This window comes from Tachyglossus aculeatus, chromosome 4 (assembly GCF_015852505.1).
Source record: "Tachyglossus aculeatus isolate mTacAcu1 chromosome 4, mTacAcu1.pri, whole genome shotgun sequence".
In the NCBI taxonomy this organism is placed as follows: Eukaryota; Metazoa; Chordata; class Mammalia; order Monotremata; family Tachyglossidae; genus Tachyglossus; species Tachyglossus aculeatus.
In genome coordinates this window covers 89,497,173-89,520,011 of record NC_052069.1, presented here as the reverse complement: position 1 = coordinate 89,520,011, position 22,839 = coordinate 89,497,173, and the positions used below count along the sequence as shown (strand labels likewise).

Below are 22,839 nucleotides of genomic sequence, written 5' to 3'. Positions count from 1 at the left end.
CAGTGTGGCTCAGTGGAAAGAGCCCAGGCTTTGGAGTCAGAGGTCATGGGTTCAAATCCTCGCTCCGCCAGCTGTCAGCTGTGTGACTTTGGGCAAGTCACTTCACTTCTCTGTGCCTCAGTTACCTCATCTGGAAAATGGGGATTAAGACTGTGAGCCCCACGTGGGACAACCTCATCACCCTGTATCCTCCCCAGCGCTTAGAACAGTGCTTTGCACATAGTAAGCGCTTAACAAATGCCAATTATTATTATTATTATTACAATACAAGCAGTGTGGCTCAGTGGAAAGAGCCCAGGCTTTGGAGTCAGAGGTCATGGGTTCAAATCCTGGCTCCGCCAGCTGTCAGCTGTGTGACTTTGGGCAAGTCACTTAACTTCTCTGGGCCTCAGTTACCTCATCTGGAAAATGGGGATTAAGACTGCGAGCCCCCCGTGGGACAACCTGATCACCTTGTAACCTCCCCAGAGCTTAGAACAGTGCTCGGCGCATAGTCAGCGCTTAATAAATGCCATCATTACAATACAACAGAATTAACAGATACGTTCCCAGCCCATAACGAGCTTACAGCCTAGAGGGGAAGACAGACATTAATATGACTTAATAATAAGTAACTGATCATGTGTGCTACATATTGAGAAGCAGCATGGCCTAGGGGTAAAAGCCTGGGCTTGGGACTCAGAGGTCGTGGGTTCTAATCCCGGCTCCGCCACTTGTCTGCTGTATGACCTTGGCCAAGTCGCTTCACTTCTCTTTGCCTCAGTTCCCTCATCTGGAAAATGGGGATTAGGACCGTGAGCCCCACGTGGAACAACCTGATTACCTTGTATCCAACCCAGTGCTTAGAACAGTGCTTGACACATAGTAAGCGCTTAACAAATACCATCATCATCTTTATTATATTATATTATATATAGTATATTATATATTATATATGTTATATATTAATGTTTATATTTATATAAACATTTATATTATATGTTTATATTATAAACATAAAACTCCACTACTCCAGTGTAATATTCCACTCTTAAATACTTACACAATGGTCTCTGCAAAAACTGCACTGTACTAAGCGCTTGGGGAGTACAAGTTGACAACATATAGAGACGGTCCCTACCCGACAACGGGCTCACAGTCTAGAAGGGGGAGACGGACAACACAACAAAACATGTGGACCGGTGTCAGGTCATCAGAATAAATAAAAATAAAGCTAGATGCACATCATTAACAAATAAATAGAATAATAAATATGTACAAGTAAAATAAATAGAGTAATAAGTCTGTGCAAACATATATACAGGTGCTGTGGAGAGGGGAAGTATGTACATGTTTTGTTTTCTGTCTCTCCCTTCTAGACTGTGACCCCGTTGTTGGGTCGGGACCGTCTCTATCTGTTGCCGACTTGGACTTCCCAAGCGCTTAGTACAGTGCTCTGCGCATAGTAAGCGCTCAATAAATATGATTGAATGAATGAATGAATGAATGTGGCGCAGCTGGGATTAGAACCCAGGATCTTCTAACTCCCGGCCCCGTGCTCTATCCACTAAGCCACTCTGCTTCTTAGTGGGATGCTTTCCCTCAAGATGGGGTCAGGCCATGGCGGCCCTGGGTTTCCCTGCGGAATTGCTGAGATCTAGCTAGTGGATAAAGCTACAGTGCACCTGTATATATGTATATATGTTTGTACATATTTATTACTCTATTTATTTATTTATTTTACTTGTACATATCTATTCTATTTATTTTATTTTGTTAGTATGTTTGGTTTTGTTCTCTGTCTCCCCCTTTTAGAATGTGAGCCCACTGTTGGGTACGGACTGTCTCTATATGTTGCCAACTTGGACTTCCCAAGAGCTTAGTACAGTGCTCTGCACACAGTAAGCGCTCAATAAATACGATTGATTGATTGATTGATGAAGCCTAAATTGCTACAGAATGGTTACACAGCCTAATCCTTGGTCTAGTTGTGGCACACGTCTTCTCTCACCCCCAAAGCTTCAAACCCCAACTTCATCGGCATCACCCTAATTCACGAAGAACTACAACCCAACTTTTTTTTTTTTAATGGTATTTGTTTAGCATTTCCTTTGTGTTGGGCACTGTACTCAGCGCTGGGGTAAATACAACACGGAAACTACAACCCAACTTTTTTTTTTAATGGTATTTGCTTAGCATTTCCTTTGTGTTGGGCACTGTACTCAGCGCTGGGGTAAATACAACATAAGAATAATAATAATAATAATGGCATTTATTGAGCGCTTACTATGTGCAAAGCACTGTTCTAAACGCTGGGGAGGTTACACGGTGATGAGGTTGTCCCAAGGAGGGCTCACAGTCTTAATCCCTATTTTACAGGTGAGGTAACTGAGGCACAGAGAAGTGAAGTGACTTGCCCAAAGTCACCCGGCTGACCATTGGCGGAGCCGGAATTTGAACCCATGACCTCTGACTCCAAGCCCGGGCTCTTTTCACTGAGCTACGCTGCTTCTCTAATAATAATAATAATAATAATGGCATTTATTAAGCGCTTACTATGTGCAAAGCACTGTTCTAAGCGCTCTAATCAGGTTGGAAACAGTCCCTATCCCACATGGAGCTCACAGTCTTAATCCCCATTTTACATATGAGGGAACATATTTATTATTCTATTTATTTTGTTAATGATGTTCCCTCATCATTTCCCATCATACATATAGGGAAACATCCCTCTTCCACGTGGAGTTCACAGTCTTAATCCCCATTTTACATGTGAGGGAATATATTTACTATTCTATTTATTTTGTTAATGATGTTCCCTCATCATTTTACATTTGAGGCACAGTGATGCTAGGTGACTTGCCTAAAGTCCACAGTGCAGACAAGTGGCAGTGTCAGGATTAGAACCCAGGTCCTCTGACTCCTGGGATCGTGCTCTCTGCACAAGGCCACGCTGCTTCTCAGGAGTTTAGCTGGGATTCCTGACGGTAAGTGCGGATATAGATTAGGATTATTTATTCCTTTTGTACGAATGCTTCTCTATAAGAAAAATGTTGGATTTAAGCACGGATATAGATTAGGATTATTTATTCCTTTTGTACGAATGCTTCTCTATAGGAAAAACGTTGGATTTAAAGTATTTTTTCCCAGGCTGAGTCAGAAAAATAGAAAATTACACATAGATCAATCCTGAAGTTTAAAAAGGAGCATTTTCTCAACTTCAATTCCAACAGCTCACAGTGTCCGGGAGATTCATTCATGAGAAGCGGCCTGGCTCAGTGGAAAAGAGCCCGGGCTTTGGAGTCAGAGGTCATGGGTTCAAATCCCGGCTCCGCCACTTGTCAGCTGGGTGACTTTGGGCAAGTCACTTCACTTCTCTGGGCCTCAGTTACCTCATCTGTCAAATGGGGATTAAGACTGTGAGCCCCCTGTGGGACAACCTGATCACCTTGTAAACTCCCCAGCGCTTAGAACAGTGCTTGGCACCTAGTAAGCGCTTAATAAATGCCATTATTATTATTATTATTATGGGTTCAAATCCCGGCTCCGCCACTTGTCAGCTGTGTGACTTTGGGCAAGTCACTTCACTTCTCTGGGCCTCAGTTCCCTCATCTGTAAAATGGGGATGAAGCCTGTGAGCCCCTCGTGGGACAACCTGATCACCTTGTATCCCCCCAGCGCCTAGAACAGTGCTTTGCACATAGTAAGCGCTTCAATAAATGCCATCATTATTATTATTCATTCACTCGTATTTCAAGGGGGCCCTGATAAAATACCCTTTGAAACTGTGAAGGAGGGACTCGCAACTCCCATGTCTGGTTTCATTCTCCTATAATGCTTTCATCAACCTGATTCATCCATTCAATCATATTTATTGAGCGCTTCCTGTGTGCAGAGCACTGTACTAAGCGCTTGGGAAGTACAAGTCGGCAACATATACCCAACAGTGGGCTCACAGTCTAGAAATCTGAGAGAACTAGGAAAGAAAGAGTCTGAAAGAATCAAAGACCCCGAACCCTTTCGCACTTGGTCAGATTATCTATGCCTAGATTCTCCAACGGCCTCTCACGATTGCACCCGGAGAGTTTCCAATACTCTACCAATATCGACTACGGGAGGGAGAATCAAGCAGAGGCCTGTCCACTCCACTCCTAGCTTGGGCAGTGGCTAGCGAGTGGAAGGCCATCTGCTACCAGTCAAGACTCCCCTATACTAGACCGCAGTGGCACGGGAGAGAGTTGAGAGTGGCCACTCAAATCTACCGCGTGGAAGGAGGCAGCGGAAATCCACTTCCATATTTTTACCAAGGAAACTCTCCGGATCCACTCCCAGAACGACTGCAGGTGGAGGTGGGGTGTTCAGGGAGAGATGTGTCCACAGTATCTATATATGTTGCCAACGTGTACTTCTCAAGTGCTTAGTACACAGTAAGTGCTCAATCATCATCAATCGTATTAATTGAGCGCTTACTATGGGCAGAGCACTGTACTAAGCGCTTGGGAAGTACAAATTGGCAACATATAGAGACAGTCCCTACCCAACATTGGGCTCACAGTCTAAAAGATAAATACGATTGATGATGATGATGATGATGGAGGTGGGGTGTTCAGGGAGAGATGTGTCCACAGTATCTATATGCTGCCACAGTATCTCTATATGTTGCCAACTTGTACTTCCCAAGCGCTTAGTACAGTGCTCTGCACACAGTAAGCGCTCAATAGATACGATTGATTGATTGATACGCTGTTGACTCAACAGCATACGACAAGGCAAGATTCTGCAAATGGACTCTGCGACAGCATTAGGGATCAGGAGGAAACCAACCTCGCCGAACTTCTCTTTCCACACAATCGCAGTCCAGCAGATCGTGGGTGACACAGCTGGAGTCCTCATGCAGCGTGAACACGTTCCTCAGTTCCTCCACGGAGAAGTGGATGTGCTCTGACGCCTTCGTCAGGTCTACCACAGTCCCAGAAAGGCTCTGCTTACTGATCTGCCTCTGATAAATCTTTTCTTCTATCGTCCCTGGATGGAAAAGAGATTACATTAGGCCCTTTTTCATGCCTTCAGTCGTATTTACTGAGCGCTTACTGTGTGCAGAGCACAGTGCTAAGCGCTCGGGAAGTACAAGTTGGCAACAACTTGTTGGCCCTTCAGACCAATAAGCGCTTAGTACAGTGCTCTGCACAGTAAGCGCTCAATTAATGATTGAATGAAGATATTGATTTTACATTTTTTTTTAAAGGTCCAGTTTATTAGCGGAAAGGAACACTGAGCATTCCTTCCATTTCTAAAGGAAGTGTGGCTTTTCCTGGAAACGTTCCTTTCCACTGTGCTGGGCAGATGCGTGCGGAAAGGGGAACGATTAAGTCTCACTGACGACCTCAATGACCCCTGTTGCTCTCCTACGAAGAGTCACACAGCCACGCCAGTGACAAGGTAACAAGACCTGCTCCATCTTGGGTTTTTTTGTTTGTTTTTTAAACTTTCCTTCTCTCCCTAGTCTGGAGGGAAGGCACGGCTATACCATATTTCTTCATATAACTGCCCACTTATCTGAAGAATTTTTGAACCCCAAAACAGTGGAGAGGCTATTGCACAGGGAATTAAATACAGCACTACAAGAAGGAGAAGAGAAGGAAAAGCACACAGACACTTGAGACTGCGCTCAGCAGTCTCGCATTTCCTCTTGCTTTCACGACATCTCTGCTTGGAAGACCCGCCAACGCCTCCAATTTAACCCGTCCAAAACAGAACTCATCACCGCCCTCCCTCTGACTTTCCCATCACTTTAGACAACACCACCATCCTCCCTGTCTTACAGGCCTGTAGCCTTGGCATTATTTTCATGACATCTCTAGAATCTGTGCCTTCCACTTCAACCAAATTGTTACCATCCTGGCCCAAGCATTTCTCATTTCCCACACCTCAGCCTCCTCACTGAACTCTCTGCTTCTTGTCTCTCTCCAGTCCATACTTCACTCTGCTGCCCGGATCACTTTTCCAAGAAAAATCATTCTGCGCACACCTCCCCACGATTCAAACCTCCGGCAGTTGCCCGCCCGTGTCCATATCGAACAAACTTCTAACTTCTGTCTTTAAATAACAACTTACTATATGTGCCAGGCACTGTACTAAGCGCTGGGGCGGATACAAGCAAATATGGCTGGACACAGTGCCTGTCCCACAGTCTTCATCCTCATTTTACAGATGAGGTAACTGAGGCCTAGAGAATAATAATAATAATAATAGCATTTATGAAGTGCTTACTATGTGCCAAGCACTGTTCTAAGCACGGGGAAGGTTACAAGGTGAACAGGTTGTCCCATGGGGGCTGACAGTCTTAATCCCCATTTTACAGATGAGGGAACTGAGGCACAGAGAAGTGAAATGACTTGCCAAGGTCACAGAGCAGATAGAGGGTGGAGCCGGGATTAGAAAGCAGGTCCTTCGGACTCTCAGGCCTGTGTTCTATCTCCTAGGCCCTGCTGCTCAATCTGCTCTACTCCTCTTCACTGATTTCCGACCATTCATTCAATCGCATTTCTTGAGCGCTTACTGTGTGCAGAGCACTGGACTAAGCGCTTGGGAAGTACAAGTTGGCAACAAATAGAGACGGTCCCTACCCAACAACGGGCTCACAGTCTACCACCACCCAGCCCACAAGCGTCACGCATTTCGCTCCTCTAACGCCAACTCTCTGAACCTCGATCTCATCCCCACCTCATTCATTCAATCGTATTTACTGAGCGCTTACTGTGTGCAGAGCACTGGACTAAGCGCTTGGGAAGTACAAGTTGGCAACAAATAGAGATGGTCCCTACCCAACAACGGGCTCACAGTCTACCACAACCCAGCCTATAAGCGTCACGCATTTCACTCCTCTAACGCCAAATCTCTGCACCTCGATCTCATCCCCCTTTTAGACTGTGAGCCCAATGTTGGGTAGGGACTGTCTCTATATGCTGCCAATTTGTACTTCCCAAGCGCTTAGTACAGTGCTCTGCACATAGTAAGCACTCAATAAATATGATTGATTGATTGATTGATTGATCCCCCTCTCGCTTCTGACCGCTGGCTCACCTCCTCCCTGTAGCCTGGTATTCTCTTCCCCTTCATATCCAACACACTGCCCCTCTCCCCATCTTCAAAGCCTTACTAAAATCCTATCTCCGCCCAAAAGTCTACCCTAAGTCCTCTTTTCCCCAGCTATTCACCCTCTCTTTGAGGTCACCTAATTCAATCATTCAATCGTACTTACTGAGCATTTACTGTGTGCAGAGCACCGTACTAAGCTCTCGGGAGAGTACACTGTAACACTAAAAAGACACAATCCATGCCCACAATGAGTTTACAGTCTAGAGGGGGAGAGAGACATTAATACAATCAATCAATCAATCAATCGTATTTATTGAGCGCTTACTGTGTGCAGAGCACTGTACTAAGTGCTTGGGAAATCCAAGTTGGCAACATATAGAGACGGTCCCTACCCAACAGTGGGCTCACAGTCTAGAAGGGGGAGACAGAGAACAAAACCAAACATATTAACAAAATAAAATGAACAGAATAGATATGTACAAGTAAAATAGAGTAATGAATAATAAATTTTATTATTATTATTAAATAAATAAATAAGTAATAAATAATTGACAGATATGTACAGAAGTGCTGTGGGGTTGGGAAGGGGGATGAATAATGGGAGAAAGTCAAGGCCACACAGAGGGAAGAGGAAAGGAAGAGAAGCAGCGTGGCTCAGTAGAAAAGAGCACAAGCTTTGGAGTCAGGGGTCATGGGTTCGTATCCCGGCTCTGCCAATCGTCAGCTGTGTGACTTTGGGCGAGCCGCTTCACTTCTCTGGGCCTCAGTTCCTTCATCTGTAAAATGGGGATGAAGACTGTGAGCCCCCCGTGGGACAACCTCATCACCCTGTAACCTCCCCAGAGCTTAGAACAGTGCTCTGCACATAGTAAATGCTTAATAAATGCCATTATTATTATTATTATTAAAGGAGGGCTTAGTCAGGGAAGGCCTCTTGGAGGAGATTTGCCTTCAGTAAGGCTTTGAAGGGTGGGGAGAGTTATTGCCGGAGGAGGGAGGGTGTTCCAGAGGAATGACGTGGGTAAGAGCTCAGCGGCGAGATGGACAAAATCAAGGTACCGTATGAGGGTCTGTACCTCTTAAACATTTTAATACTCACGCACCCCCAGCCCCACAGCATTTAAGGTACATATCCTTATCCTCTCCTACCTGTAACTTATTTTAATGTCTACCTCCCCAACCAGACTGAAAACTTCTCCAAGGCAGAGATTGTGTCTACCAACTCTATTTTAATGCACTCTCACAAGTGCTTAATACAGTGCTCTGCACTCAGCAAATACCACTGACTGATCTCATTACATTTGCTCTCTTCCAAATGCTGCATACAAAAGGCACTAAATGGATTACTGTAATCTCCCCTCCTTCCCCAGTGCTATTTCAGTATGGAGTCCAAAAAAAAAAAAATCTTTCTGACTCAGAAATTGGAGGAAGAGGGAAATGAGCGAGTGGAAGCAATCAGTGAGTAAATACAGTATCAACCAATTCACAAATAGAGTTAAATGGCCCTACAAGTTTTCAGAGACTGAGTCAAAGGCATTCTATTGATGAAAGCTGCAAATACCGGTAGTTAGGAGTCTGTAGATGTGCACAGGGCGTTTCTGACCATCTCGCCACACTCTGGCCATTGCCTGGTGAAAGAAAATAAGGAAAAGATTTTGCGAACAACTAGGAAAAGGCAAGCGCACATTCCATATGATTCTTCTGCAATTCTGGGGAACCATAAAGTTTAATGGTAGTGTATTCACCACACTGGGAAACTGCAGGCAGCTCCGTCTCTGCTTTGACTTCTGGACTGTGAGCCCACTCTTCTAGACTGTGAGCCCACTATTGGGTAGGGACCGTCCCTATATGTTGCCAGCTTGTACTTCCCAAGCGCTTAGTACAGTGCTCTGCACACAGTAAGCGTTCAATAAATACAATTGAATGAATGAATTAGGTTGATGAAAGCATTACAGGAGAATGAAACCAGACATGGGAGTTGCGAGTCTCTCCTTCACAGTTTCAAGGGGTATTTTATCGTGGCCCCCTTGAACCTGAGAGGAGTAAATATGTTCATCTGGACCCTGCCAGGATTGGTTTCACATCCTTTGGTTTAGACCAAAAGGTAGTTAGAATAGGAGTAATCAATTGATCAATCAATTGATTGATTGATTGAGTAACCATGTTTTTTTGAGAGGTGGGGTGGGGAACGGACAGGGAAAGTTTGTTTGAGTCAATCTAACATCAAGAGAAAGTCTGACAGGCATTTCAGTTGCTACCATAAAAACTCTAAAAATAGCCAATTTACCTATTGCTTGGATCTTGAGGGATCACATTAATAGCTGGTTTTAATCTTAACGGGCCATTATGGCGACAGGAGGGGTGGCGCAGAAGCTAAACACATCACCTCTAGAAGAACAAACTACCTAACCCTAAACTTCATGCCAAACGAAAGGGCTATAAATCTGAATTAAACTCTGGTCTTCTGTCTGGAAGCTCTTCCAGGTTTGGAAGCTGCAGAAGAAAATGAATCTTTCCCCTCCATCCTCCTCCACAAGGAAAAGCAGTCTAGGGCGGTAACTGTCCGTATGCCTGCCGGTTCGGGCCTTTGGGGTCTGTCTCCTGCTCTGGCCTGTGAATTCCAGGCGGGCAGGGAGCAAGTCAACCCACTCCATTCATTCAATCATATTTATTGAGCGCTTACTGTGTGCAGAGCACTGTACTAAGCACTTGGGAAGTACAAGTTGGCAACACATAGAGACGGTCCCTACCCAACAGTGGGCTCACAGTCTAGAAGAAAAATTCTCTCTCAGTACTCCTAAGTCAATCAATCATATTTATTGAGCGCTTACTGTGTGCAGAGCACTGTACTAAGCGCTTGGGAAGTACAAGTTGGCAACATATAGAGACAGTCCCTACCCAACAGTGGGCTCACAGTCTAAAAGGGGGAGACAGAGAACAAAACCAAACATACTAACAAAATAAAATAAATAGATCTGTACAAGTAAAATAAATAAATAAATAGAGTAATAAATATGTACAAACATATATACATTTTTACTTGTACTATCTATTTTATTTTATTTTGTTAGTATGTTTGGTTTTGTTGTCTGTCTCCCCCTTTTAGACTGTGAGCCCATTGTTGGGTAGGGACTGTCTCTACATGTTGCCAACTTGTACTTCCCAAGCGCTTAGTACAGTGCTCTGCACACAGTAAGCGCTCAATAAATACGATTGATTGATTGATTGACTGACTGGGATGTATCACGCTAGCCCGCACCCTGATGCTATTATACTTTGTCTCCCCTCCTTCCCCCGGTTAAATTCACAGAGCCAGAGGCACTGCTGATTTAACTTAATAATAATACTACTAATAATAATGGCATTTATTAAGCACTTACTATGTGTGAGCCCACTGTTGGGTAGGGACTGTCTCTATATGTTGCCAATTTGTACTTCCCAAGCGCTTAGTACAGTGCTCTGCACATAGTAAGCGCTCAATAAATACGATTGATTATTATGTGCAAAGCACTGTCCTAAGCGCTGGGGAGGTTACAAGGTGATCAGCTTGTTCCACGGGGGGCTCACAGTCTTCATCCCCATTTTACAGACGAGAGAACCAAGGCCCGGAGAAGTGAAGTAACTTGCCCAAAGTCACCCAGCCGACAACTGGCGGGGGCCGGGATTTGAACCCACGGCCTCGGACTCCAAAGCCCGGGCTCTTTCCGCTGAGCCACGCTGCAACTGAACCCCCGCGTCCTGTCCCGAGCGGGGTGGTTCGTGATCCCTACCTGGATGTCGGTGGCGGGATTCCAGTCGATGTCGTACAGAATTAAATGAGACCCTCCGACCAGGTTGAGTCCCACCCCGCCGGCCTTCGAGCTCAATAAAAACACAAAATCCGGGGAATGTTTACTGTTGAACCCGTCGACGATGTGCTGCCTCTGGGAGACGGGAGTTTGACCGTCGAGGCGGGTGTGAGCGTACCCGTGACGCCTGCAAATCTCTTGTAAGATGGTCAGCGTTTGGGTGTAATTCGAAACCAGCACAACCCTGTCAACGAGAAAGAGGAGTCCTTCACTGTCATTATTTTGTCCCTACAGAAGTCATTTCAGTCATTAGCGAAGCGCCGTGGCTCGGTGGAAGGAGCCCGGGCTTTGGAGTCACGGGTTGTGGGTTCAAATCCCCGCTCCGTCACTTGGCAGCTGTGTGGCTTTGGGCCAGTCACTTCACTTCTCTGGGCCTCAGTTCCCTCATCTGGAAAATGGGGATGAAGACTGGGAGCCCCCCAGTGGGGCAACCTGATCACCTTGTAACCGCCCCCAGCGCTTAGAACAGTGCTTTGCACATAGTAAGTGCTTAATAAATGCCATCATTATTATTATTTGGAGCCAGAGGTCATGGGTTCGAATCCCAGCTCCAGCACAAGTCTGCTGTGTGACCTGGGGCAAGTCACTTCACTTCTCTGAGCCTCAGTTCCCTCATCTGTAAATGGGGATTAAGACTATGAGCCCCCCAGTGGGGCAACCTGATCACCTTGTAACCGCCCCCAGTGCTTAGAACGGCGCTTTGCACATAGTAAGCGCTTAATAAATGCCATCATTATTATTATTTGGAGTCAGAGGTCATGGGTTCGAATCCCAGCTCCACCACATGTCTGTTGGGCAAGTCACTTCACTTCTCTGAGCCTCAGTTCCCTCATCTGTAAATGGGGATTAAGACTATGAGCCCCCCAGTGGGGCAACCTGATCACCTTGTAACCGCCCCCAGTGCTTAGAACGGCGCTTTGCACATAGTAAGCGCTTAATAAATGCCATCATTATTATTATTTGGAGTCAGAGGTCATGGGTTCGAATCCCAGCTCCACCGCACGTCTGTTGGGCAAGTCACTTCACTTCTCTGAGCCTCAGTTACCTCATCTGTAAAATGGGGATTAAGACTATGAGCCCCCCAGTGGGGCAACCTGATCACCTTGTAACCGCCCCCAGTGCTTAGAACGGTGCTTTGCACATAGTAAGCGCTTCATAAATGCCATCATTATTATTATTATTATTATTATTATTTGGAGTCAGAGGTCATGGGTTCGAATCCCAGCTCCACCACATCTGCTGGGTGACCTTGGGCAAGTCACTTCACTTCTCTGAGCCTCGGTTACCTCATCTGTAAAATGGGGATTAAGACTGTGAGCCTCCCGTGGGACAACCTGATCACCCTGTATCCCCCTCAGCGCTTACAACAGTGCTCTGCACATAGTAAGCACTTAACAAATGCTATCATTATTATTATTATTATTATTTTACTTTTTAAAAAGGCAAAATTATATCAATTTTCTGAATCTGAAATGGCAATTTTACTCAACATTTACTAAAACATGGAAGCAGCACGGCTTAGTAGCAAGAGCCCAGGCTTGGGAATCAGAGGTCATGGGTTCGAATGCTAGCTCCGCCGCTTATCAGCTGTGTGACATTAGGCAAGTCACTTAACGTCCCTGGGCCTCAGTTCCCTCATCTGTAAAATGGGGATGAAGACTGTGAGCCCCACGTGGGACAATCTGATTACCTTGTATCTCCCCCAGTGCTTAGAACAGTGCTTGGCACGTGGTAAGAGCTTAACAAATACCAACATCATTATTATTATTATTTTTTAAAAAGGTAATATTGATGTGGTGCTTTTACCACAAAAACGTATCTTACCCCCCCTTAAATGAATTCACTACATTTTACCCCCCCTTAAATGAATTCACTACATATTCTAAAAACTCAAGTCAAACACTTTCACAATCGTGCAAATAAAAAACATTTAAGCAGAAAAAAACAATTTTTCTAAAAGGCTTAGCTTTAAGATTTAGCAAGGGAATCAACCGTATTTTCTAAGCTCCAATTGCATGTAGAGCATTGTACTAGGAACCTGTGTGCTCTGCACACAGCAAGCGCTCAATAAATACGACTGAATAAATGAACCTGCAGCCTTGATTTGAGAACCGCAACAATTTGAAAACGTTATTCCTCACCAGAGCATTGAGGTGGGTCCGTATTATTTATCTCGATTAAAGAAAATTGCTACCGAAAGAAGTCAAGCCATCCCGTGCATCAGTGATTGACCTAGATTCTGTCTTATCTAGGTATATCAGAGGCTATTAGCCTTCTCTTGTTATCGGAAGTAGCCGTGGAGGGGAAAAAGCAGAACTTTTGATGGAGGATAGGTCAGTCAATCGTACTTATTGGGCGCTTACTGTGTGCAGAGAAATGTACTAAGCGCCTGGGAGAGTACGACACAAAGCCACAGGCAAGTTCTCATGTGTGGCTGGCAGAGGCTGAGCTTCAGACATAAACCTGAGCGATAACCAAAAAACAAGCGAGGGTGGACAGAAAACTGAAAACGGTGGCCGCGGGGCTAGAAAGACGCGAAATAGGGACGGCGGGGGAGTGGTTCCAGAAGTATTTGAAGGAAAGAAAAGATCTGAATGCTTCTCGAGTTTCTCAAAGGGACAACTGAATAATCAAAAAAGGAATTCTTACTTCTCAGAAGGACTAAGTTCTCGGATGACTGCCAGCAGCCTGATCAAAACCCGAAGTTTTCCCGAGTCCATCTCAGGAAACGTGACTGGGCTGTAATCTGGTGGAAAAACATCTACCAAACCCTCATAAACATTGCTCTCTTCAAAGTCATCACGAGTGGAGTTGCATCCTTTCTCCTATTTAAAGAAAGTTTCAACATAGCTTTTAAAAACACAAAATTAACGAGTGAAAAGTGCATTGGTCATGTATTATAATAATAATAATAATAATAATGGCATTTATTAAGCGCTTACTATGTGCAAAGCACTGTTCTAAGCACTGGGGGGATACAAGGTGATCAGGTTGTCCCACGGGGGGGCTCACAGTCAACCCCCATTTTACAGATGAGGTAACTGAGGCCCAGAGAAGTGACTTGTCCAAGGTCACACAGCTGACAATTGGCGGAGCCGGGATTTGAACCCACGACCACTGACTCCAAAGCCCGGGCTCTTTCCACTGAGCCACACTGCTTCTGTATTCTAGGGCAACACTAAAAAAATACAGTCAAGGCCAATGGTTGCCAGGAAAACCTTGTTACCTGCTCACGGATGAATGAATCTAACATTTCCCACTGGAAATTTCCCACTGAAAACATTTCCCGCTGGAGAAGCAGCGTGGCTCAGTGGAAAGAGAACGGGCTATGGAGTCAGAGGTCATGGGTTCGAATCCCGGCTCCACCACTTGTCAGCTGTGGGGCCTTGGGCAAGCCACTTAACTTCTCTGTGCCTCAGTTACCTCATCTGTAAAAAATGGGATTACGACTGTGAGCCCCACGTGGGACAACCTGATCACCTTGTAAATTCCCCAGCGCTTAGAACAGTGCTCTGCACATAGTAAGCGCTTAATAAATGCCATTATTGAGAGAAGTGGCGTGGCTCAGTGGAAAGAGCCCGGGCTTTGGAGTCAGAGGTCATGGGTTCAAATCCCGGCTCCACCACTCGTCAGCTGTGTGACTTTGGGCAAGTCACTTAACTTCTCTGGGCCTCAGTTACCTCGTCTGTAAAATGGGGATTAACACTGTGAGCCCCACGGGGGACAACCCAATCACCTTGTAAATTCCCCAGCGCTTAGAACAGTGCTCTGCACATAGTAAGCGCTTAATTAATGCCATTATTATTATTTCCCACTGCTTCATTCGGCTCTCCAAAAGGGGAAACAAGATAAAAATTCGAGTAATAATAATAATGACATTTGTTAAGCGCTTACTATGTGCCAAGCACTGTACTAAGCACTGACACGGATACAAGATCACCGGGTCCCACATGAGGCTCAAGGTCTAAGTAGGAGGGAGAACAGGCATTGAACCCCCACTTTGCAAATGAGGGAAATGAAGCACGGAGAAGTCAAGCGGCTCGCCTGAGGTGCCGGAATTAGAACCCGGTTCATCGGATTCCCAGGCCTGTGCTCTTTCCACCAGGCCATACTGCTTCTACACAAACTACTTTTCTTTCCCCTTCCCCCTTCTCCCATCTTTCCATCCTAATCTCCACTTTTCAGCCAGCCTGGCCTCTCCTTGCGATGCTTGGGCACCATTTGGGCCAACTTAACCTTCCAAAGAGTAGCCCTCCTTCCCCACGTTGTCTGGCTGCAGTAGAAAAGCAGCGCGGCTCCGTGGAAAGAGCCCGGGCTTTGGGGTCAGAGGTCAGGGGTTCAAATCCCGGCTCCTCCACTTGTCAGCTGGGTGACTTTGGGCCAGCCACTTCACTTCTCTGGGCCTCAGTTCCCTCATCTGGAAAATGGGGATTAAGACTGTGAGCCCGCCGTGGGACAACCTGATCACCTTGTAACCTCCCCAGCGCTTAGAACGGTGCTTTGCACAGAGTAAGTGCTTAATAAATGCCATTATTATTATTATTAAACTCATGGTGGGCAGGGAATGTGTCTGCTTATTGTTACATTATACTCTCCCAAGCACTTAGGAGCATGCTCTGCACACAGTATGGAGCAGAAGCACTTAAAAAGCAAGAACAGAAGGCAGTGCCTTCTGGCCTGACAACATTAGGTCTTTTAGACTGTGAGCCCACTGCTGGGTAGGGACTGTCTCTATATGTTACCAGCTTGTACTTCCCAAGCGCTTAGTACAGTGCTCTGCACACAGTAAGCGCTCAATAAATACGATTGATGATTAGGATGGCTTCCATCCGGCCGTTTCTGTTTCAAAACGCGTGTCCAATTCGTGTGGCAGTTTCCCCGAGTGCCCCGAGACAAGGTGTACGTACCTTTATAGCTTTGAACAGAAGGCAGGGGTGATTACAAAGCTTTTTAAGTGCTCCTATACATACTAAATGAGGACTATTTTCCAACATCCCTTGCAGGCAGAAACTAATGGCTCTGGAATTCAGCAGCTTCCGATAAAGTTCAATCTGTAGCGCGGCTGGACGGCAAAAGACCACGCTCTCTATTTTAGGAGGAAGGTATTTATTGATGACCTCTTGGGTTCTCCTAAGGATAAACATTCCAGTGAGGCGTGTGAGCTCGGCTGCTCTTTTTTCTCCTAACTCCTTTTCTTCCTATAAAAGGAAAAAAAAACAATAGTCCACTTTTCGTACAGTTGAAAAAATTAACGAATATATCGTCAGGTTACCGGGACACCCATCGGTTCTTTGAATTTGCCGTGTCCTTTCTGGTGGGGGAGGTGAGGAAAACAGCAATAAGTTATTATCTTTTTAAACCTAATCTCGTTACCTGTGCAACTAAATCGTTAAGTTAACGGAAGCCACGGATTTATGAATGATAGTTTGGTTAGCCGCTTATGTCATCTGGGACCACTGTAAATTAAGAATCCACAAATTAAACTGTCCAATACCTAGGCTTCGGCACGTTAAGCCGGAATAGTGTATATTGTCGGCATCCTCCACACAGAACAGATAAATCAGATCGATATCTTTGGAGCCGGCCCTATTTATCAAATTAATGATCCTTTAACCACGCCTGCAGATAATTCCTGACCTAAGAAACTAATGGCTCGTCCAGAATCATTCAGTAGACAGCGCTGATTTCCCAAAGTTGAAATGTACTAAACTCTACCATCGTAAACTGTCATGACCTACTGTTGCCAAATCCTGTCATTTTTTTCCTCAGCGACCTTTCCAGGATTTCATTCATTCATTCAATCGTATTTATTGAGCGCTTACTGTGTGCAGAGCACTGTACTAAGCGCTTGGGAAGTACAAGTTGGCAACATATAGAGACGGTCCCTACCCAACAGTGGGCTCACAGTCTAGAAGGGGGATCTTTTTCTCCCTCTTTTCATTTTCTCCCTCCGCTCTAGGCACTTGGCATACCCTGGCTTGACAACTTGCTGATGCCTTAATCTCCAGCGTCTCCCCGCTCCAGTCCATCCTTCTCTCGGCCGCCCTGCTCATTTTTCTAAAATACAATTCTGCACACATTCATTCATTCATTCAATCGTATTTATTGAGCGCTTACTGTGTGCAGAGCACTGTACTAAAGTGCTTGGGAAGTACAAGTTGGCAGCATATAGAGACGGTCCCTACCCAACACGGGGCTCACAGTCTAGAAGGGGGATCTTTTTCTCCCTCTTTTCTTTTTCTCCCTTTTTCTCCCTCCGCTCTAGGCACTTGGCATATCCTGGCTTGACTACTCGCTGATGCCTTAATCTCCAGCGTCTCCCCGCTCCAGTCCATCCTTCTCTCGGCCGCCCTGATCGTTTTTCTAAAATACGATTCTGCACACATCTCCCCGGTGCTCGAAAACCTCCAACGGTTGCCCATTCCTGTCCACATCAAGTGGAAATTCCTAACAGTTGGCTTGAGGACACTCCATCAGTTCTGGCCCGTTGGATTTAGCCGCCGCTCTCTTCTCCCACTACGCTCAGTTTGCGCTCTTCGTTCCTTTTAAATTCACCGACTCACCGTGCCTCATCCTCACCTCTCCTGCTGCCAATCTTTTGTTCAGGGCCCACCCCGGGCATGCCTGGAACTCCTTCCCACTTCATGTCCAATGGACCACAACTCTTATAATAATGACGGCATTTATTAATGCTATTTATTTATAGTATGCACAAAGCACTGCTCTAAGTGCTGGGGCGGTTACAAGGTGATCAGGTTGTCCCACGGGGGGCTCACAGTCTTAATCCCCATTTTACAGATGAAGCAGCAGAGGCACAGAGAAGCGACTTGCCCAAAGTCACCCAGCTGACAAGGGGCGGAGCCGGGATTTGAACCCGTGACCTCTGACTCCAAAGCCCGGGCTCTTTCCACTAAGCCACGCTGCCTCTTCTGAAGTCACATCTCCTCCAGAAGGCCTTCAATTAATTTCTGGGTTCTGCCCCGAGCTCCCCAGCTTGCCCGCTGTGTGGCTAGGGGCAAATCACTTATCTTCTCCATGCCTCAGTTTCCTCATCTGTAAAAATGGTGCTAGGATACCTGTTCTTCCTTATTCTTTGAATGTGAGCCCATTGTGGGTCTGGAATTAAGTCCAATCTGATTACCCTGTATCGATCAAATGTTTAGTACAGTTCTTTGTACACAAAATATATTTAAATATCACTCTTATTCTATCACCGTCATTATTATTTTCTCACCTTATCATGCAATGAAATGCTCAGAACCCCCTGGAGCCCTTCTACTTTTTATATTCTGTTACTTCCTCCTGTCCTGAATTACTTCAGTGTCAGTCTCCCGGGCTAGATTTGTAAATTCCTTGAGGGCAGGGATAATGCCTACTAAATCCTCGCTTCAACACTGAAGTATAGTGCTCTGCACACAGAAGATGCTTGATAAATTGATTATGGCTAAAATAAACATCTTAAACCAAACAATATTTAAGGCTAAAGGAAAATCCAAATCAGCTTTTGATTGAAAAAATTTAATGTCAAAATCTCCATTTTATGGCGGGAATTTGTAAAGGGACATTTTTCACATTGTTCCTCCGCATTTTGGAACATTAGGTGAAATTTGTCAAATTGGTTCCAGAACTTTAAGCTTATTTTTTCAGCTGAATTCAATAATATATCCACATATATGAATAATTTCAACTAAAATACTTTTGGAGAAACATGCCTTTTCTAGTAAATTTCCCTCTGCTGATTACATTTGCTATTCCAGGATACTCGGGGTTCAACAAGGCTACTAATATATTACAGGAAGCTATACCTTAGTGGCAGAGGGTTCTCGGGATCGGATAATGGGTTCCTCATATATTTTTCGATACGTTGACAAAGAACCTAATATTCCAGGATTCACAAACTCGATCAATGCGTAAAATTCTTGTAGATCGTTTTGTACTGGTGTGCCTGAAGAAACGAAAAGATGGAAAGTGTTAAATTTGTGTTTCACTACCGGCGTGCTTTCTAAATTTTGCCCAACCTCCTGAAAGTACAATGAACTTTTTTTAGGCAGGAACTTTCTTGCCACTTAAACTGTGAGTCCCATGTGGGAAGGGGACTGCGTCTTACCTGATTATTTTATATCTATCCCATCACATTGTGCAGTGTTTGGCACGTAAGTGCACAACAAATGTTGCTATTACTATTCAATCATAGTTACTGAGCGCTTACTGTGCAGAGCACTGTCTAAGCACTTGGGAAAGTACAACACAAAAATAAAATTTACTGAGCGCCTCCTGTGTGCAGAGCACTGGACTCAGCGCTTGGGAAGTACAAGTTGGCAACATGCAAGTACAACATCAATCAATCGCATTTATTGAGCGCTTCCTGTGTGCAGAGCACTGGACTCAGCGCTTGGGAAGTACAAGTTGGCAACATGCAAGTACAACACCAATCAATCGTATTTATTGAGCGCTTCCTGCGTGCAGAGCACTGGACTAAGCGCTTGGGAAGTACAAGTTGGCAACTTGCAAGTACAACATCAATCAATCGTATTTATTGAGCGCTTGCTGTGTGCAGACCACTGGACTAAGTGCTTGGGACATACAAGTTGGCAACATATATATAACACAGACAGACAACATACAAGAACATTTTATTTATTTATTTATTTATTTGTACATATTCTATTTATTTTATTTTGTTAATATGTTTTGTTTTGTTCTCTGTCTCCCCCTTCTAGACTGTGAGCCCATCCTTGGGTAGGGACCGTCTCTAGATGTTGCCAACTTGGACTTCCCAAGCGCTTAGTCCAGCGCTCTGCACACAGTAAGCGCTCAATAAATACGATTGAATGAATGAATGAAATTCCCGGCCCACAATGAGCTCACAGTTTAGAGAATAATAACTGTGGTGTTCGTTAAGCGCTTACTGAATGCCAGACGCTGTACTAAGCACTAGGATGGATACAAGCAAATCGGGATGGACACAGTCACTGTCCCACAGGGGACTCCCAATTATTAGTAATAATAGTATTTATTAAGCCCTCATTATATACAGAACATTGTATTAAGCACTGGAAGAGAAAATAGAGTTGGGAATTAGATACCGTCCCTGTCCCCCCCCGGGAGGGCTCACAATCTAAGAATTTAAGTGGGAAGAGAGGAATGGAGACTGACACTTCAGGAGTGATGATGAAACATTAAAACAGAACACAAGCAGCATGGCCTAGTGAAAGAGCACGGGTTCTAATCTCGGTTCCACCACTTGTCTGCTGTGTGGCCTTGGGCAAGTCACTTCACTTCTCTGGGCCTCGGCTACCTCATCTGTAAAATGGGGGTTAAGCCTGTGAGCCCGATGAGGGACAGGGACTGTGTCCAACCCAATTTGCTGGTAACCACTCCAGTGCTTAGTACAGTGCCCGGCACATAGTAAGCGCTTAACAAATGTCATAATTACTATCACTTTAACAAGTATCATAAAATAAGAATGAAGTAAAAAAACACAAGAAATAGGCTCGAAATCTCTGTGAGGGTAGAAGAGACCAAGTAAGGGACTGTGAGCCCACTGTTGGGTAGGGACTGTCTCTATATGTTGCCAACTTGTACCTCCCAAGCGCTTAGTACAGTGCTCTGCACACAGTAAGTGCTCAATAAATACGACTGATTGATTGATAAGGGCAGGAGCAGCTTTTCTCCCACGCTTGGCGCTCACATGGCCTGCCAGGAGAGGGGACCCTTAGTGGTGGGAGGGAAGGAAGCTGTTCCTTCATTCATTCAATTGTATTTATTGAGCGCTTACTATGTGCAGAGCACTGTACTAAGCGCTTGGGAAGTCCAAGTTGGCAACCTATAGAGACGGTCCCTACCCAACAGTGGGCTCACAGTCTAGAAGCCGTTGCCACATCTCCTCCAAGAAGCCTTCCCTGACTAAGCCCTTCTCCCCTCTTCTCCCACTCCCTTCTGAGCCGCTCTTACTTGTCTTTTAGACTGTGAGCCCACCGTTGGGTAGGGACCGTCTCTATATGTTGCCAACTTGGACTTCCCAAGCGCTTAGTACAGTGCTCTGCACACAGTAAGCACTCAAGAAATACGATTGATTGATTGATTGTCCCTTCATTCATCCTCCCTCCCATCCCCTCAGCACATATGCCTATATCTGTCATGTATTTATTTATTTATCTATTTATTTATATTAACGTCTGTCTCCCCTTCTAGACGGTGCACTCGCTGTGGGCAGGAATGTGTCTCAGTCCCCAGACTGAGCCCCCTCTTTTTCCTCCCCTCCTCCTCCTCCTCCCCTCCCTCCCTCTGCCCTACCCCCTTCCCCTCCTCACAGCACTTGTATATAGTTTTCCATATTTACAGTGCTCTGCACACAGTAAGCGCTCAATAAATACGACTGAATGAATGAATAAATGACTCTATTTTATTTGTACATATTCATTGTATTAATGATGTATATATAGCTATAATTCTATTTATTCTGATATTATAGACACCTGTCTACTTGTTTCATTGTGTTGTCTGTCTCCCTCTTCTAGACTGTGAGCCCATTGTTGGGTACGGATTATCTCTATAATGTTGCTGATTTGTACTTCGCAAGCGCTTAGTACAGTGCTCTGCACACAGTAGGCACTCAGTAAATACGATGGAATGAATGAATAAATGCTGGTATACTGGACTCTCCCAAGTGCTTAGTACAGTGCTTTGCACACAGTAAGCGCTCAATAAATACGATTGAATGAATGAATGAATGACTTTATTTTATTTGTACATATTCATTGTATTAATGATGTGTACATAGCTATAATTCTATTTATTCTGATAGTATTGACCTGTCTACTTGTTTTGTTTTGTTGTCTGTCTCCCCCTTCTAGACTGTGAGCCCATTGTTGGGTACGGATTATCTCTATATGTTGCCGATTTGTACTTCCCAAGCGCTTAGTACAGTGCTCTGCACACAGTAGGCACTCAGTAAATACGATGGAATGAATGAATGAATGAATGAATGAATGCTGGTATGCTGGACTCTCCCAAGTGCTTAATACAATGCTCTGCACACAGTAAGCACTCAATAAATACGATTGAATGAATGAACGACCCTATTTTATTTGTACACATTCATTGTATTAATGATGTGTATATAGCTATAATTCTATTTATTCTGATAGTATTGACACGTGTCTACTTGTTTTGTTGTGTTGTCTGTCTCCCCCTTCTAGACTGTGAGCCCATTGTTGGGTACGGATTATCTCCATATGTTGCCGATCTGTACTTCCCAAGCGCTTAGTACAGTGCTCTGCACACAGTAAGCCCTCGATAAGTACGATTGATTGATTGACTGAGCCACACTGATTACATATGCAAGCTAATCAGGTAGTGTCCCACATGGGGCTTCAGGTCTTGGGGATTAACAGGTGAGGCAACTGAGGCCCTGAAAAGTGAAATACAAATAATAATAATTTGTGAAGCACTTACTATGTGCCAAGTTAAGTGCTGGAAATGACTTGCCCGTCCTTCTGGGTGGAAGCGGTTTTTGGCTGTGCGACCAGGAGACTCAGATGAGAAAGTCACCTCACAAGGATCGCATCTTCTCTCCCCGAACATAACCTAGCCTTTCCAATCCTCCTGGGATGAACTGCCCAAAATAGAACCAGTCACTGAGCTCCCTTGTTACTGTTTTACCACCACCAAGGAGCAGGGAGCCACTAGCCATATTTAATTACCCTGGGCGAGCAAGATATAATAATAATAATAATAATAATGGCATTTATTAAGCGCTTACTATGTGCAAAGCACTGTTCTAAGCGCTGGGGAGGTCACAAGGTGATCAGGTTGTCCTACGGGGGACTCACAGTCAATCCCCATTTTACAGATGAGGTAACTGAGGCACAGAGAAGTTAAGTGACTTGCCCAAAGTCACACAGCTGACAAT

The 22,839-nt window shown here is 44.9% G+C and overlaps 1 protein-coding gene across 3 annotated transcripts in view; it reads right to left on the bottom strand.

Moving 5' to 3' along the window:
- Nucleotides 1-22,839, bottom strand: part of RAD54B (RAD54 homolog B) — a 102,941-nt gene that overhangs the window by 804 nt on the left and 79,298 nt on the right. For all 3 annotated transcript variants that reach the window (XM_038744683.1, XM_038744684.1, XM_038744685.1), the window contains 6 exons: nt 18,731-18,870; nt 15,833-16,123; nt 13,575-13,750; nt 10,848-11,109; nt 8,639-8,705; nt 4,804-5,004 (listed from right to left, as the gene is read on the bottom strand). In XM_038744683.1, the coding sequence (XP_038600611.1) occupies nt 4,804-5,004; nt 8,639-8,705; nt 10,848-11,109; nt 13,575-13,750; nt 15,833-16,123; nt 18,731-18,870 (1,137 nt within the window). The remainder of the gene's footprint in view (nt 1-4,803; nt 5,005-8,638; nt 8,706-10,847; nt 11,110-13,574; nt 13,751-15,832; nt 16,124-18,730; nt 18,871-22,839) is intronic.